The sequence below is a fragment of the Lissotriton vulgaris genome, chromosome 1_1 (genome assembly GCF_964263255.1).
Source record: "Lissotriton vulgaris chromosome 1_1, aLisVul1.2, whole genome shotgun sequence".
Lineage (NCBI taxonomy): Eukaryota > Metazoa > Chordata > Amphibia > Caudata > Salamandridae > Lissotriton > Lissotriton vulgaris.
The window spans coordinates 66,274,563-66,292,624 of record NC_141685.1 but is presented as its reverse complement, the minus strand read 5'-3'; the positions used below and the strand labels follow the sequence as shown (position 1 = coordinate 66,292,624).

Here is an 18,062-nt window from a genome sequence, read left to right as displayed (position 1 = left end):
TACTTGATGAATCGTATTGCAACTAAAATATGTACTCTCTTATGTAAAGTCAGGTTGTTAGAAGCTTTTCTGCAACTCAAGATACGACTTACTTTTCACCTCATGTTGATGCATTTCTCATGTTTAGTGAGATCTCCTTTCTGAGTAAAACGTTTCTGGCTTTCCCCTCCTGTATAAGGCTTTAGTCCAGTGTGAATTCTCTCTTGTGAAGTGACATTGTATTCAAGACTAAACCTTATCTGACATTCACAACACACATTAGGCTTTTTTCTCCCATGTGAGTTCGCTCATGACAAGTGAGAAGTAATTTGTAACCAAAACTTTGTTTGCATTTCGAGCACTCATAAGGTTTTTAACCAGAGTGGGACCTCTCATGAAGCATAACACTGTCTTTCAGATTCAAGCTTTTATGGCATAAGGATTTTCTCCAGTGTGGAATTTCTCATGGTGAGATAGCGTTTTTTTCTGCAGCTTTTCTGGCATTCAGAGCACTCATAGGGTTTTCATCAGTATGGAGTCGCTTATGGTTAGTGAGGCTGTGCCTATCAAACTGGAATTTCTGGCATTCACAGCATTGGTAATGGTTTTCCCTGTGTGCGCCTGCTCATGTAGAGTGAGACTTGAGTTTAAAATTGATGCTTTTCTGGCATTTGGAGAACAAAATTATTTTGATGGTGTGTTTTTTTATGGCGCTTGTAACCATCTCTACCTCTGAATCTTTTCTGACATTTAGAGCACTGATAATTTTTTTTCTCCAGTGTGGATTCTCACATGTCTAGTGAGATGAGATTTAATGGTGAAACATTTTTGGCATTCGGAGCACTGATAAGGTTTTTCCCCAGTGTGGGTTCTTATATGATGAGTGAGGCTGTGTTGGAAACTGAAAGATTTCTGGCATTCAGAGCACTGATAAGGTTTTTCCCCAGTGTGGGTTCTTATATGCTGAGTGAGATTCCTTTTTTCAATGAAACATTTGTGGCATTCAGAGCACTTATAAGGTTTATCCCCAGTGTGGGTTCTTATATGCTGAGTGAGACTCCTTTTTTTAATGAAACATTTGTGGCATTCAGAGCACTTATAAAGTTTATCCCCAGAGTGGCTTCTTATATGCTGAGTGAGATTGCCTTTGTGACTGAAACATTTGTGGCATTCAGAGCACTGATAAGGTTTTTCCCCAGTGTGGGTTCTTATATGCGAAGTGAGATAGTCTTTTTTACTGAAACATTTGTCGCATTCAGTGCACTGATAAGGTTTTTCCCCAGTGTGGGTTATTGCATGTCGAGAAAGACTTTGTTTGTTTCTGAAACATTTCTGGCATTCAGAGCACTGATATGGTTTTTCCCCAGTGTGGGTTCTTATATGATGAGTGAGACTCTTTTTGTAAATGAAAGATTTCTGGCATTCAGAGCACTGATAAGGTTTTTCCCCAGTGTGGGTTCTTATATGCTGAATGAGACCTGTTTTATGAATGAAACATATCTGGCATTCAGAGCACTGATAAGCTTTTTCCCCAGAGTGGGTTCTTATATGATGATTGAGACTGTTTTTATGACTGAAACATATCTGGCATTCAGAGCACTGGTAAGGTTTTTCCCCAGTGTGGGTTCTTATATGCTGAGTGAGACTGTTTTTAAGACTGAAACATTTGTGGCATTCAGTGCACTGATAAGGTTTTTCCCCAGTGTGGATTATTGCATGTTGAGAAAGACTTTGTTTGTATCTGAAACATTGCTGGCATTCAGAGCACTGATAAGGTTTTTCCCCAGTGTGGATCATTGCATGTTGAGAAAGACTTTGTTTGTCTCTGAAACATTTCTGGCATTCAGAGCACTGATAAGGTTTTTCCCCAGTGTGGGTTATTGCATGTCGAGAAAGACTGTCTTTGTAACAAAACCTTGCCTGGCATTCAGAGCACTGATATGGTTTTTCCCCAGTGTGGATTCTTCTATGCTGAGTGAGATTGTATTTGTAAATGAAAGATTTCTGGCATTCAGAGCACTGATAAGGTTTTTCCCCATTGTGGGTTCTTCTATGCTCAGTGAGATTGTTTTTGCAAATGAAAGATTTCTGGCATTCAGAGCACTGATAAGGTTTTTCCCCAGTGTGGGTTCTTATATGCTGAGTGAGGCTTTTTTTTGTAATGAAACATATCTGGCATTCAGAGCACTTATAAGGTTTTTCCCCAGTGTGGGTTCTTATATGATGATTGAGATGGTTTTTTTGACTGAAACATTTCTGGCATTCAGAGCACTGATAAGGATTTTCCCCAGAGTGGACTTTCATATGTTCAGTGAGATAAGATTTACGCTTGAAACTTTTTTGGCATACATTGCACTGAGAGTGGTTTCCCCCAGTATGCATTCTGTCAAATTCTGTGAGATACGATTTATGGCTGTATCTTTTTTGGCACAAGCAACTTTTTTCCCCAACTTCGGTTATTTTGCCTCGATTGAGGCGGGTTTGAACACTGAATTTGCTCTCAGTCCGTGTTTTTATAAGGTGTATTCCTAGAGTTAATATCTCTACATTTAGTTTTCTCTTGCTTATATACCACGGTAAGAGTGAACCTGATTTTAGAGTCGGGCTTGTTTAGATAATGTTCAGCATTTATCTCTAAAAGAAATTGTGAGTAATCTTTTTAACACTTGAATTGAGCAAACACCTGTTGAAATTGTTCTAGCAGATAATAGTCTTTAGGTAATAGCCTCTCTGGCAGCAAATTATTCTGTGACTGAAGTTTTTCTCCAATCTATTTATATAGGTTCTTTGCAATGCAGTAATAAGGTGTTGGTCTGAAATTTAATGACTGAACTGATAAGTACCTTTTTGCACTGATGTAAAGGCAGTAACTGAGAGAGTTAGAATGTGCACAGTACTATTGTGGCTCACCAGTCGCAGAACATCAGTTCCTTTTACCCTTTCTATGTTTGGTGTAAGGTTAAGGTTTGTAGTTCTGAAGACGAGGATTTATTTACATTACCTATAGTGCAACGGTGCTCATATAATCCATTTTTATATTTAACAGTTTTATATATCACTCATGCACAACAAATAATGTTGAGGAGATTTACATAGAATTACAGAACAGTACACAATAAAAAGGAAACATTCTGAGATGGTCATGAACACAATAAATTGGTGAATTTTTAAGGTTTTCGCAAGAGTGAGCAGAGTGGGTAGAGGTGATATATCTCGAGGCAGATAGTCTCAAACTTGCGTAAATGGTTAAAAACGGTTGTTGAACAAAGGTGATTTTCCAATCTTTAGCTTGTTAACGTGTCAGCTTCGGAGTCTTCTTTCAGCGTCTTTTCTTTGATGGTATGCAGAAGATAACTTTTGTTATAACTTTCTTTTATGCAGTGTGTGCTTCCTCTCTGGAATTACATGATGCTTTAGATGAACGTTATTCTGTCATGCTGAGGCAATTTGTCTTTCTGATAATATTTCAGATGAGGATGCTGAAGTGGTCTTTCTACATTATTTCTGATGCTGTGTGCACAGATATGGCTTTGCTCTGGGTTAATGAAATACAAAATTAGAGACTTCACTTACAGGTATTGTACTTTCCTCGCTGGATTTCCTTCAGTTTTTCAAAATAATCCTTCTTATGGCACTGACATTCAGTTGCTTAGTGCTAAATCTTGCTTTCTTCGTCCGTAATTTCAATTACCTATAGTATTAAAATTAAATAGTTAATACATGTACATTTCCAAAAATATAATTTACAAGCCAAATCAATGCAGAATTTTGAAAATGTTGAGCTGTTTTTCAGACACCGCAGAGTGTAGAATGGTAGCATGAGAGTACTTGAATGTAGGAGTGTAGAATTTACAACATTTTATTAAGCTCACAAAGGATACATGTACCCTATGGACTTGTAACATTGAATCCCAAAGGCAGATATTAAAGTCATATGGACTGGCACCAAGCAGATATTTAAGAAAGAATACTATTAATTAATTTGTAATGTAGATTTCTGGGACGGGAATTACTCGTCCACCGACAACAGGTGTTTTCCCCTGCCCTGATTGACCACCTACTTGTATCTGGCATCCTGACTTGAGTTTTGGCCTCTGCCGCAAGCAAATCTATTGTGTGCAGCGGGGACTATGCCTAGACCAATCCCTCAACTATGGTCCAGAGTATGAATCAAGGGCAATGAAATTATGGCGTACTTTCATGTGTTCATTTTATTCCACCTGATTATCAGTTGTTAGGTTTTTCTGCACCTGGACTTACTGGGTGCTTTTCTGCACAATTTTTTTCCAGACAGAAAAATTAGATTGCAAAGACGCATACGACTCTGGGTGCAGCAGAAGCAGCCAAGACTTATGCTGTCGTTTTTACAAACTGGGGGAAGCACACAATTCTTCCCTCTGTTGGTGTTCAAAGTCGTTGTCGGCCTGTGATTCGGCATTGAGTGCAGAGCGTACCGAGTAGAGCTGAGGGGCCGAGCCGAGCAGGAGTTGATGAGCAAGCGGAGCCTGGGACGACTGCCCGGGATTGTTTTGTGACCAGTTCCCGCTCTCGAAAGTTTCTCCCCATCACCCGCGTCCTGTTATACGGGCGCTTTAAGTTCTACAGATCTGCTGTGGGGGCAGGAATGGCCGCTGCCAGCGCCGCGGTGCTAAGGCGCTGCTAGTGCTGCTCGTGCGGCGGCCGCGGCAGGGGTCAAAGGAACCTTGGCCTGTGGTGCTGCTGGTGCGGCGGCTGCAGCAGGGCACAGAGGAAAACAGAGGAGCACAGAGGGCACAGAGGAGCCTTTGCCTGCCATCTGATTTGACGTATTTACTAAGCATTGAGCAGAGCAGAGCTGAGCCGAGGAGTTGAGGGAAGTGCCTACATTTGCCATCTGTAGTGGGACTGGCTCTGGATCCTGCTCTTGCTCCTAAACAATTGCCAGCATTCTCCCTTGTACTCTTGTCAGCGATGAATAGCAACGAACAAGCATTGAACAGTGAGTGGTGAGTGACAAGTGGCAAGAGGTATGTGGCGGGTAGCTAAGGTTGATCGGTCCGTAAGTCGCTGAGCCATTGGAGTCTGTAATAAGTCTGCAATACAAAATCTGAGAAATTATGCAAAGGGGAAAGTGACAATAGACTTTGACCCTCTTGAAGCACCCCTCGACCCCTCGACCCCTGAATTACTCTGGATGCCTAGACTACAGCCCTACCCGGAGCCCGGATATTAATGAACCGGCTAATTAATTAATTAACCATGTCAACAGCGACCGAGACATCCAACAGCACCAGAGCCTGAGGAGTATCCATGTCAGCCTTCTCTCGCAGGGAGTCCAATACCGCCAGTATTATGGTCTCCGTTGAGTGGGCAGGCCGAAACCCAGATTAGTGTGAGTCAAGATAGTTGGATTGTTAAATAAAATTGGACAGGCACTTCACCACATGAGCCTCCAGTACCTTTACCAGGTACGGGAGCAAGGAAATTGGGCAGTAATTCAACAGGATCTGGGAGTCTGCCCCTGATGTCTTCAGAAGGGGAACCACAACTGCCTCTTTAAAGGCCTTAGGGACACAACCCTAAAATAGGGACTCATTCAGAAGAGAGAGGGCTGGACCCGGGAGGCCGGTGAAGGCTTCTTTTAGGACGTGTGGTGGGCAGTAGTCCGTAGGGGATCCAGATTTTACTTTAGACAAAAGGTCCTGGAACACTTGTGTACAGTAGTTCTCTGCTGGTGCAGATCAGTAGTGCCCGGCTCTTCTTAGATCGTCAGGAACTGAAGTTCAGGGATTGAAGTTCAGGGACTGGGGATGCCACCTAAAAAATAGATTTAGGGGCGATACAAGGGAGTGACAGTTAGTGTCCAATGGGCCCTTTGCCTGGGGTGTCTATGCCCTCTAATATGCTCACCTTCTGTGAGAGGAGGATACAGTCCTAGCCCTAACTGGATAAGTCCCATCATCTTCAAGATGGTGAGCACTGAAAAGTGTACTTAACCTAGCCTCCAGCACCCGAGGGGTGGAGTTGGCAGAGGGGGGCACATCTCCTCTCCTATCAAAGGTTTCCCACCTGTCCTGCCGTGAAAAAGGGATTGAGGACAAGATGGAGGCAAGCTCCTTCGAACAGGAGAGGCTGGGGTTGCATTAGAAAGGAGGCAAAACCTTTGAAGCTCCCCACCACGATGGCTCTTTCTGTCCAGGGGGAGACATGAACACCTCCACCTAGGAAAGGCATTGTTCTCAGTCTCAGAGTGCGCAGGCACTCTCCCCTGAGGTCAGAACACACTCTGGTGGTAACAGGCTGGCTCGGGCCAGTCAATGACCAGACTAAGGATTGGTAGGTTTCAGGGGACCCCCTAAGGGGCACTTTGTGTGCAATCTATGTATATAAAAACAAAAATATGTCTGTCTGTTTGTCCTTTATGCATTACTACACCATTCATCCGATCGCCATGAAACTTTGGGAAGTTGTTGAGTACACTCCAGCAAAGGTTTCTGGCATATTTTTTCTTTAAATATCGACCCACCAGGGCCCTCAAAATCTTTTAAATATCGGCCACCCAGGGCCCTCATTTGTCCTTTATGCATTACTACACCATTCATCCGATCGCCATGCAACTTTGGGAAGTTGTTGAATGCACTCCCGCGAAGGTTTCGAGCATAAAACATTTTTAAATATCGGCCCCCCAGGGCCCTCATAAACTTTTAAATATCGGCCCCCCAGGGCCCTTATAAACCCTTCGAATACTGAATGTTTCCATTTACGGAATACCAGGCGAAGCGACAACGTATAAGTTCCAATGATCCCAACAGATATGCCCTTTGAATTCAAACGTTTACAGTTTCCGGTGCGACTCGCTTTTGCAATGATCATCAACAAAGCACAAGGACAATCGCTGCAAGTGTGTGGACTAGATTTGGAGAATCCGTGCTTCTCACATGGACAACTGTATGTGGCCAGCTCACGCGTCAGAAAACCTTCTGATTTATTCGTGTACGCACCAGATGGAAAAACAAAACAATATCGTGTATCCACAAGCACTCGAATAAATAAATAGAATTAAAACGACACTTTGAAATGTTTTCCATATTAAAATAAAAAAGTTTTTTAAAAAAGACACTATGTAAATTGAATGTTATCATAACGAGTTTCCTTGAATTTCCTTTCTTCTGTGATCGCAGCAACGCCAAACATCACATATTTCAGTGAAGCCATCATGGAGCTGTGAACTCATAGTGACGAGTGTCCAGCCTATGTACTTACTATGACTTCCCTGGTCACTTACAATATCCAGGAATCGACAAGGATATTGCAGGGGCATCAGGGGCATCTCATGCAGATATGCCCTCGCAGGGGGGAGAGAATGTGGCGCAGCAGCCAGAGCTACTGACTCAGGAACTGGGGATCCGGGTTCAAGTCTCTGCTTCAGCACAACATCCTGTGATTCTGGGCAAATCACTGTATCTCCTGGTTCCCATAGACGTCTGTAAACCCTCACAGGTGATGAGCCGCACAATATAAATCTGCGAACTTTAAATTTAACTCACTGCCTCATATATGGGTAAGACACCCCTCAAGCGGTGTTCATGGGTATGGCACACAGGGATGTATGCCAGGTCGGTTCTTCAGTTTTGTCTGCACCAAGACACTCAGGCTGCTGTTCCAGTGTGCATGTGCTAGGTGAGAGAGCCCTTTGGGTGGCATAATTTGTGCTGCAGCCCCTAGGGACCCTCTTTAACCACAAGGCACTTGATACCAGGGGTACTTTTTACTAGGAACTTATATGTGAGCTAAAGGGGTGCCAATTGTGGAAATGACGGGTACAGTTTAAGGAAGGAGATCTCGCACAGGAGGCCTGGTTGGCAGGGACTCTGTGCACTTCCAGTCGAACCCACAATATTTTCCAGGCAACAAGTGGGGGCGAACAATGTCCAAAAGAGGCACGTGTATTGATGACACCCTCCCCCCACAAATGAAAGAGGATGAGACTAACCTTCCTCTACAGAGTCTTCATCGTCCTCTTAGTCTGCAGCTACCATGTGACATATTGGTAGCTGGATGAACAGTAACCACCTCAATTTTAGCCCAGACAAAACTGATAGGATCCTAATTGGTGGGCCATGGAACTTTAATTTTTGGCCGACTGAGTGGGGACCCACCCCTACCATCTAGATCAACTAAAAGCCTTGGCATCACAATTGAATGCGATCTGTCTGTGAAATCCCAGATTGGGACGGTGGTCTCTACCTGCTTTTTTTCGCTCCAGAAGATCAGGAAGATGAACATAAGTTATTTACCTGTAAATTGTGGTTCTCCAGTATTGGTATCTTTGATAGATTCACATGCTTGAATCATTCCTCGTCGTTGAAGTGGGAGTCCCAGGGTACATAGAATAGCAATACAGCAATAGCATAGCGAAAGCATAGCTAAAAGAGCAATAGGAAGTATTGTAACATAGAAGTTAATAGGAAAAAACTTGTCACTTTAATAACTTGTCCAAGTCATTAGATATGGTCCAGACTCCAGCCAATCAGGCGACAGCACCCTCTGGAGCCTTCTCCTCAGAGACTCAGGCTCTCAGATTTTTGAGCACACGTGTGGCATAAGAGCCAGGGAGGAGAGGGGAGCCTCTGAGCGGATGAGGGTGGATCGCATGTGAATCTATGAAAGATACCATTTACTGGAGACGCACAGTTTTCAGGTAAGTAACTTATGTTCTTCTCCTGTATTGGGGTATCTTTCATAGATTCACATGCTTGAATCAGAGTAGATAGCAGTAATTTGAGAATTGTGCATGGTAAACCATAAGTAAATCATAAACAGAGTACGAGAGAATACATATACGTATATTACAGTATAGCAGTAACATGGGCACACCTGCATAAGCAGAAATATATACCTTGTGTGCAGGAGGAGAAGCTGTTCACGGTGCCCCTGGCAGGTGGCACCCATTTTTACCAACATTAGTGCACTTAGTACTGTTCAAAAGTTAGAGGAATGTGAAGGACATGTGTAGACTTGGTATTTTTTTTTCTTACTAAAGGAGAAAGTTCTACCTGATTCTTTATCTAAAGATGGAGATGAGGATGTCCTCGAGGCATGCCTTGTTTTGGAAACCTGCTAGTGTACATCATCTTCCCATCCTAGCGCAGCGCAAAGATACTAACGCCGTACTTACCATGCCCTGGAAGGGAGGTGCAACGGAGCGCACTGTACAATCGGATAGTTCTTGGTTCGGAATTAAACACGGGATAAATGGTATCCATCACAGATTTTCAATTTCCAAACGGGGGATAAAATCTGCGTGTCCTGATAATTGCTCGATATTGTCAATAGTTTAAATCCAGCAGGCCTTAACTGCTCAAATGTATCATATTGATGTAAACTTAATCGCGCCCGGGTGTACCCGCTAATTACCGAGTGCGGCAAACTCCTATTCACTTGAATTGCTCAAACGTGTGTGTGCAGGACTGAGTTACGAGGGCACCCATAAACGATGCCCTGCTGGCAGGCTGTCTGGGCATTCGCGTGCTCTACAAAATGATAAATCAAATCAAATCATGTGCTTTAGTTCGGTGTGCTACTCTATACAATACTGAAGGGTGTTGTGCAGACTGAAGAACCACCTTTGAAGGTTTAATAAACTTTACTTTTGTATTTTCCAGTTTCATTGCCAACTTCTTTCTATGGTCTGAGGATTCCGTGCAGAGAAGGGCCAACCCCTTGCACTAAGTAGGCATAGCTGAGGTTTGCTTACAACAAATTGGCGCCCGACACGTGGGGCTCATCGGCGACTCGTAGTACCCGAAGGAGTGGTCGTAACAAAGGATTGGAATCTCGCTGCGGACGCGATCGCATCCCAGAGAAGACCCAAGTCTTGGCATCCAATGCGTTTTTTCCTTTCTTTCCGATCTGACCATCCAGGTGGTGCCGGTCCTCGTCTGAGATCTCTTCTGGCCAATATGCTGTTCGACAACCTCTTTATCCTGTCCTTAATAAACCACAAGATGATTTTTCTTTGTTAGATCATCCTTCGCCTCCGTATGTCGTTCCGTCCGTTCCATCTTGCGAAGAGGAGGATTCTGGGGCAGATAAAACGAAACCTGATACCCGCTCTATGATGTCGACCGATCGTGCGGCCGATCTTAGAAAGATTGCTCGACAGGCAGTTCAGGATCCTGTTACTGTTTATGGTATCTTAGAGACTTTAAAGGGATGGCAAGATCGAGAGCAGATATATTTTACTGAGCATTTTGCAGAAGAAGTTGTTGACATGTCCGAAAAGTTTCTGATATTCTCGTAAAGGTCTTTTTACTCTCCCCCCAGTGACTGATACGATCAGGCGGCTGTTTAAACTTTGAACTGAGGCGCTTCGTCTACGGGAGGAGAAATGGAAAGCTAAAGCAGATGGACGGACGGGATTGGTCGACGGGAAACAATCATCTATTTTTAAAACAAATAAGACCGCGATAGTGCATGCAAAGCCTATGCGAGAGGCCGTGCCTTTATATGTTCCTCCTAAAGGAACAGGTACAAGTGACGATAAATTTTCTGTAGATGCTAAAGGTTATTTTATTTATAATTGTGTATATACTCCCTGGAATACGGCAGATGTTATGGCACTTAAAGCTGCATTGCCTGATCCGTTTAAAAATCCTGCCGCTTTCTATGAGGAATTTGAGGGAGCATTAAATTCTTGTACCATGACATTAATTGATTTTTCGGGCTAATATTGCCGCCTGATATGAGGAGATCCGTGCGCAAAGTTGATGATCGCGCAGCGTATGGGGCATTATGGAAGGAGATAGAGAGGAAGATGAATGAATGAATGAATGAATGAACCGGTTCTTGTGTATGCGCGGACCAGGGAACCAGCGAAAAAGCCATGTCAGTTGATTTTAGATCTTCCCGGTGCAATATTAACTACGTTAAAAACGATCATTCCCCCTAAAAAGATTGATTGGACTATTTTAGCATCTTGTAAGCAAAAGACAGATGAATCAGTTTCAGATTACTTTTTGTGATTTTAGTGACCAGTCGCTAACGAACGATACGGGCCGACACTTGTTTGTAGATAAGTATGTTACGAATTTATTACCAGGAGTGGTTAGCCGCTTGAAAGCTAGCGAAAGCTCTTGGACCACCTCTTCTCCGGCATCCCTCCTGACAATGGCTCAATATAAAGAGCGTCAGGAACTTGAAGCGAAGGGTAGCGCGGATAAAAAGTCTAAAGAATTAAAAACAGAGGTTATGTTATCTCAGGTTTATGGTCCACCTCTTCGAGGTAACGATAGAGGCGGTCGAGGATTTTATAGTTCCTCTTCCACTCGATCTAATTTGGCCGTTGATCAATGTGCGTATTGTAGGAAATTTGGCCATTGGGCAGATGAGTGTCCATTGTTGCACTCACAGCGCTATGTCCGTGGCCGAGGATCTATGAGAAATCGCGCTGGAAACTTAGGACCCAGAGGTGCTATGAACGATCGTGCTAGATTTAATTCTAATGTGCGGGTACAAAATGGGTTCGACACTTTTGATAGGCGCAACCAATACCAGATGTCTGATTATGTGCAGCCTGATTCGCATGATTCTGCTTATGCAAAGGATTGCGTAGGATGGGGTAAGGAATCAGTTGAAGTTCCAGTAGATCAGAGGGGTCCTGATGTTACAGCACATGTTTTGGGTTCTACAGATCAGTTTCTGGTTGATACAGGAGCTACTCGTAGTGCTTTGTCTAAACAATTGGTTCCGAGGGCTCCCCTGTCTGGCTTAACGATTACATCGATAGGGTTCGATGGAACACCTTCCCTTAGCCCATTGTCACAACCACTTGCATTTCATGTTGATAAGTTTGCTGCTCCATGCCCGTTTTCGCTTTCCCAAATACACCAGACAATATTGTGGGTCTTGATATGCTCAAGTATTTCAGAGCCACAATAAGATGTTCCCCTGAAGGAGTGCGTGTGATTTTGAATGACAATTATCCAGTAACAGACAGAGCTTGCATTGTTCAAGAGGATACTGCATTGGCCTCGCTACCTAAAACTTTGTGGGCTACTTCAGATACTGATGTGGGACATATGGTTATTCCACCGGTGCATATTAGTGTAAAGGAGGGAGCTGTGTTGCCATGCTTGCCTCAATATCGGATTTCACAGGAGGGTGAGGAAGCACTCATACGAATTGTACAAGATATTATTAAAGTTGGGGTTGTTGGGGAAGTTCCATTTAACATTTTTAATAGTCCGATCCTCCCGATTTTGAAGAAAGACACTAATACCGGGATCTATCGATTTATCATTGATTTGCGGGAGGTGAATATGATAGTGGTACCGCAAAATCCAGTGGTTTCTGATATCACAACACTTCTTACTTTAGTTCCACCTACTACAACTGCGTTCTAAGTTATAGACTTGAAGAACGCTTTATTTTCGATCCCTATTCATCCTGATAGCCGATATCTGTTTGGTTTCACTTTGAATAATCGATCGTATAGATTTCGTAGAGTTCCTCAAGGCTATACTGAGAGTCCTAGTATTTACAGCCAAGCATTGAAAAGACAACTTTATTATTTTGTTCTACCCGAGGGTGATGCGCTCATACAGTATGTTGATGATATTTTGTTGGCAGTCGATACCCCTGAACAATGTGAGAAGTGTACTCTGTCTTCGCTTTCTTTTCTTGCTTTACATCACCACAAGGTATCGAGAAAGAAACTGCAGTATTTTAGACCAAAGGTAACCTACTTAGGTCACCTTTTGTCTAAGTAGGGGCGTGCACTCACATCAGATCGCATTCAGGCAATTTTAGACACACCAGTACCTTCCACACAGAAAGAGGTTCGAGCATTTTAGGTCTTACTTATTTTTGTAGGCAATGAATATTAGGATTTTCATATATTGTTAAACCCTTGTTAGCGCTTTTGACAAAAGATACTCAAATACCCCTTCCTTGGACAGATGAATGTGAGAATGCTTTCCGGCAGTTACGACAAGCTATTTGTTCAGCACCAGTGTTAGGTACTCCAGATTACACAAAGCTCTTTACATTGTATGTACACGAGAGGGATGGATGTGCATTGTCAGTTTTAGTACAGATACACAGTGATAAGCAACGCCCTTGTGCATATTTTTCAGCAGTACTCGATCCAGTTGCTCGAGCGTTGCCTGGATATTTTCGCTCGGTTGCAGCAACAGCTGTGTCAATACGCCAGAGTGAGGGGATAGTCTTATCACATAATCTGTTGGTGTTGGTACCCCATGCTGTTGATGCTCTTTTGAATCAAACAAGACGCAGCACTTAACTAGCGCTCGTCTGACAGGATATGAGCTGACGTTGTTAGCTCCTCACATTACACTGAAGAGATGTGCAACACTAAACCCAGCCACGTTGGTCATCATCAATATCTTTGCATTTGATGAGAAGCTCGGAAGGAGTACGAGCAGCACGGAACCGATCATCCTCTTCCAAATCCTCCTCATTAGCGTCATAGTCAAAAGCTCCAGAGGAAGATTTGGTGATGGTTGAGTTGGCAATAGATCCAAAGAAGAGTTCCTACGTTGAAGTAGGGAAACATCCGTCGTTCCTGAAGGCAGCAAAAGTGTTGCTGAAGATTTCAAGAGGACTAGACACATCAAAGCTGAAGGTGGAACCAAGGATGCCGCCGCCGACGACGAAGAGCGTGGTTGATGTTCCGTAAGGAAAGTCTTCTGTGCTGTCGACGAGGCAAGCGCCGACAAGGCAACCGCCGATGAAGCAATCATCGACGAAGCACCCGTCAATGACGAGGCAACCTTTGACGTTGAGGCATCCGTCGACGAAGCAGGTAGAGCCTTGAGAGCCATCGACCGTCTCGCCGGCGAAGAGGCATCTGTTGACGATCGACCAGAGACAGTCCTCTTTTTCATCGACAACGAAGTGAGGGAGGTGGCAGACGTTCGAGGCTTCACTGACACCATAACAAACGTCAATGGAGAGGACTCTAATGACATAATCATTGTAGGTTGAGGAGAAGAGAAGGTGGAAGTAGTCGTTGTAGCAGTGGCAACGGAAGTCTTCGTCGACAAGGGACCCATTTTTTTAGGCAAATTTGTCTCAGGAAGAGACTTAGATGCCTGAGACTTAGAGACAGATCTCGGAGGCATAGAGGATACAAGTAGTCCCTTAGAAGGAGCAGGAGCCCTTTTTGAGGAAGAAGTCTGGCCTTCATGAGTAGAGGTGTGGTCTTTCTTGAGCACCTTAGCAGATACCATCTCCGCATCACTAGCCCTCTTCTTAGAGATGACTGTCCTGAGAGCGGAATCACTCTCAACATCTGATAAGGGATTATCCTTGGTCTTGAGTTTCTGTAACCACAGAGGTAGACGTCCCTCTCTGTCTCTTAAAGTCTTTTGAAGAAAAGTCCTGCAGATTTTACAATCTCTCACCTGACTTTCAGGGTGGAGGGAGTGACCAGCTGGACTAGCTCCGTAGCGGTCACTCCTCCACGATCCCCACCTCGACTCCCTGGTTGACTGCTCCCCTCCTCCTAATGAATTTGGTTGCATTGCCCACTGCCCGCCCCAGTGATTGCTCCTGACTTCGCCTGCTATTCCTGAGCGCCTCGACGCTGTGTAGCGCCCATTACCTGCCTCTGAGATCGCGCCCCGACATCGCCTGCATTTCCAAAGCGCCTCGAAGCTATCATAGCGCCTGGTATCGTTTCATTGTATTTCATTGTATTTATACTTATTCCATATTGCGCTGCATTGCTTTGTTTATTTTATTATCTTCATTGTAGTCGTGTTCGTGGAACTGTGCCCAGTTTCGCTTTCTGTCCGTGCATTTTGTTGTTTGGTCACTCGTGGCCCGTGTCTCCTCCCCGCTCCCGCCTCCCAGCTGCCCCTCCCACGCTCCGCCCCCCTCCACTCTCCATATAAGACAGATGAACCTACGTGCAGCGTCCACGCGCTGCGGCCGCGCCGAAGGTGCGCCAAAGGTAAGCCCGTCTACGCCCATCCGCGCCTGGACCGCGCCCAGCGCCAGACCCCTGGCCCCGCAAAACCCACTCCTCCCGCATTACATACGACGTCGCTACCCTCTCAGCACTTAACACCGGCCGACTCCCTAACTGCGTCCTAGCCGCCCCAGGACACACCCATGGACCATTCACCTGCAATTCCAGCAATTATGGCTGCATCAAGTCCACCATCAAAACCACAAATACCAAACAGACTCCCGACAACAACCACCTGAAATGCATCCTTCTGTACACCCGCTCAGTCCACAGCCACGCCATTCAACTTTGGAATCTACTCGACACCACATCACCAGATGACGCCTTCCTCACTGAAACCTGGATGAACGCCTCATCTACGCCTGACATCGCCATAGCCATCCCGGACGGCTACAAGATTATCCGTAAGGACCGCACCAACCAAATAAGAGGAGGCATTGCCATCGTCCATAAGAACACCATCCGCATCACGACCAGCTCAGATGACAACCTCGCAACCGCCGAACACCTCCACTTCCAGATTTACATCGACCCCAAGACCACACTCAGAGGCACCCTCATCTACAGACCACCAGGACCACGCACACAATTTAGCAAAGACATCACTGACTTCGTCAGCCCACACACCCTCCCCTCTGAGGACTACATTCTACTAGGCGACCTCAACTTCCACCTGGAAAAGAACAACGACAACAACACCACCACCCTTCTGGGCAACCTCGCCACTATCGGACTCAAACAACTTGTGACATCCCCACACATTGTGCTGGACACACACTCGACCCAATCTTCACATCAAGCAAATACATCTCCTTCAATCACACCACAGCTGTGTGCACTTCAACTACAAAAAGACTACGACACACAAACTCCCACAACAAATTCCCCGCAGAAACTGGAACAAAATCACCACCGACCGACTCTTCACATCGCTCCACCAACACCCCCCTGCCCAATCATCAGACCCAAACCAAGCAGCCACCAACCTTGCACAATGGATCACCCGCAGCGCTGACGAATTAGCACCCCTGAAAAACAACCCTACCAAGCAAGATCACAAAAAAGCCCCCTGGTTCAATGATGAACCAGGGGGCTTCAAGAAGACATGCCGATCCCTCGAGAAAACCTGGAAAAGAAACCCAACATCCGAAAACCTAGCCACATTCAAAAACGCCACCCGCAAACACCATCAACTAATCCGCTCCACTAAAAAATCAGCATTCAAGGACCGACTCGACAACAACGCCCACAGCAGCAAGGAACTGTTCAACATCGTTAAAGAATTCACCAACCCCTCAGCCGGCACCAACGACATCACTCCTTCCCAAGACCTCTGCGACTCCCTAGCCTCATTCTTCCACAACAAAATCGCCGACATACACAACAGCTTCGCAAACCAGTCCGGTGACCAGCCCACCCCACTCACCTCCGAACTTAATACCCCTCCTAACATCCTCAGCAACTGGAACCCAGTCACTACGGAAGACACCACCCGCCTGATGAACTCCATCCACTCAGGATCGCCAACCGACCCTTGTCCTCGCCACATTTTCAACAAAGCAGACTCCATCATCGCTCCCCACCTTCGAGACGTCATCAACTGCTCCTTCAACTCCGCAACATTCCCGGAAAGCTGGAAACACGCCGAACTCAGCGCCCTCTTGAAGAAACCCACAGCAGACCCCACAGAACTCAAAAATTACCGCCCTATTTCGCTCCTCCCTTTCCCTGTCAAAGTCATTGAGAAAGCTGTCAACATTCAACTATCCGCCTTCCTCGAATCCAACAAATCACCCATCCCAATCCGGATTCCGAGCCAAACACAGCACCGAGACCGCCCTCATCGCAGCTACAGACGACATCCGAAAACTACTGGACAATGGAGAAACAGTTGCCCTCCTCCTTCTTGACCTCTCCGCAGCTTTCGACACAGTCTGTCATAACACCCTTATACATCGTCTCAGCAACATTGGAATACAAGGAAAAGCACTGGGCTGGATCATCTCGTTCCTCGCCGAAAGAACCCAAAGAGTCCGCCTCCCTCCTTTCAAATCAGAGGCCACCGAAGTCATCTGCGGCGTACCACAAGGTTCTTCACTCAGTCCCACCCTCTTCAATGTCTATACGAGTCCCCTCGCATCAATTGCTCGACAACACAACCTCAACATCATCTCCTATGCAGACGACACCCAGCTGATCCTCTCCCTCACCAAAGACCCAAACACCGCCAAAACCAACCTACACGAAGGGATGAAAGAAGTGGCCGAATGGATGAGGAACAGCCGCCTAAAACTCAACTCGGATAAAACGGAAGTCCTCATATTAGGATCATCCCCCTCCGCTTGGGAAACTCATGGTGGCCTCCAGCCCTATGAAACGCCCCCACACCTACGGACCACGCACGTAATCTGGGCTTCATCCTAGACTCCTCCCTATCAATGACCAAACAAGTCAACGCCGTCTCTTCCTCATGCTTCAACGTCCTACGTATGCTCAAAAAAATCTTCCGTTGGATCCCCACCGAAACCAGAAAGACAGTCACCCACGCACTGGTCACAAGCCGACTGGACTACGGAAATACCCTGTATGCTGGAATCACAACCAAACTACAGAAAAAACTCCAACGTATCCAAAACGCCTCAGCCAGACTCATTCTAGATGTCCCCCGCAGAGATCACATTTCAAATCACCTGAAAGACCTCCACTGGCTTCCCGTCAACAAGAGGATAACGTTCCGTCTCCTCACCCACGCGCACAAAGCCCTATACGATCTAGGACCCGAATGCCTCAACACGCGCCTTTCCTTTTACACCCCCACCCGCAAGCTTCGATCGTCCAATCAAGCCCTCGCCGCAATACCACGAATCCACAGGTCCACCAAGGGGGGAAGATCCTTCTCTTACCTAGCGGCCAAAACCTGGAACTCCCTCCCCACCCACCTCCGCCTTACTCAAAACCGCCTCTCCTTCAGAAAACAACTCAAAACCTGGATTTTTGATAAGTAATTTCTCACCTTCCCAAGCGCCTTGAGACCCTATGGGTGAGTAGTGCGCTATATAAATGCCAAACTTGAACTTGAACTTAGATACACTTTTTATGGGGGTTTACG

The 18,062-nt window shown here is 45.4% G+C and overlaps 1 protein-coding gene across 1 annotated transcript in view; it reads right to left on the bottom strand.

Moving 5' to 3' along the window:
- Positions 1–666: 666 nt before the first annotated feature.
- The window catches only part of LOC147737315 (uncharacterized), a 124,638-nt gene continuing 107,242 nt past the window's right edge, over positions 667–18,062 (bottom strand). Inside the window, 1 exon segment of the mRNA XM_086924447.1 lies at positions 667–2,224. Coding sequence (XP_086780573.1) covers positions 730–2,224 — 1,495 coding nt within the window. The 3' untranslated portion in view covers positions 667–729.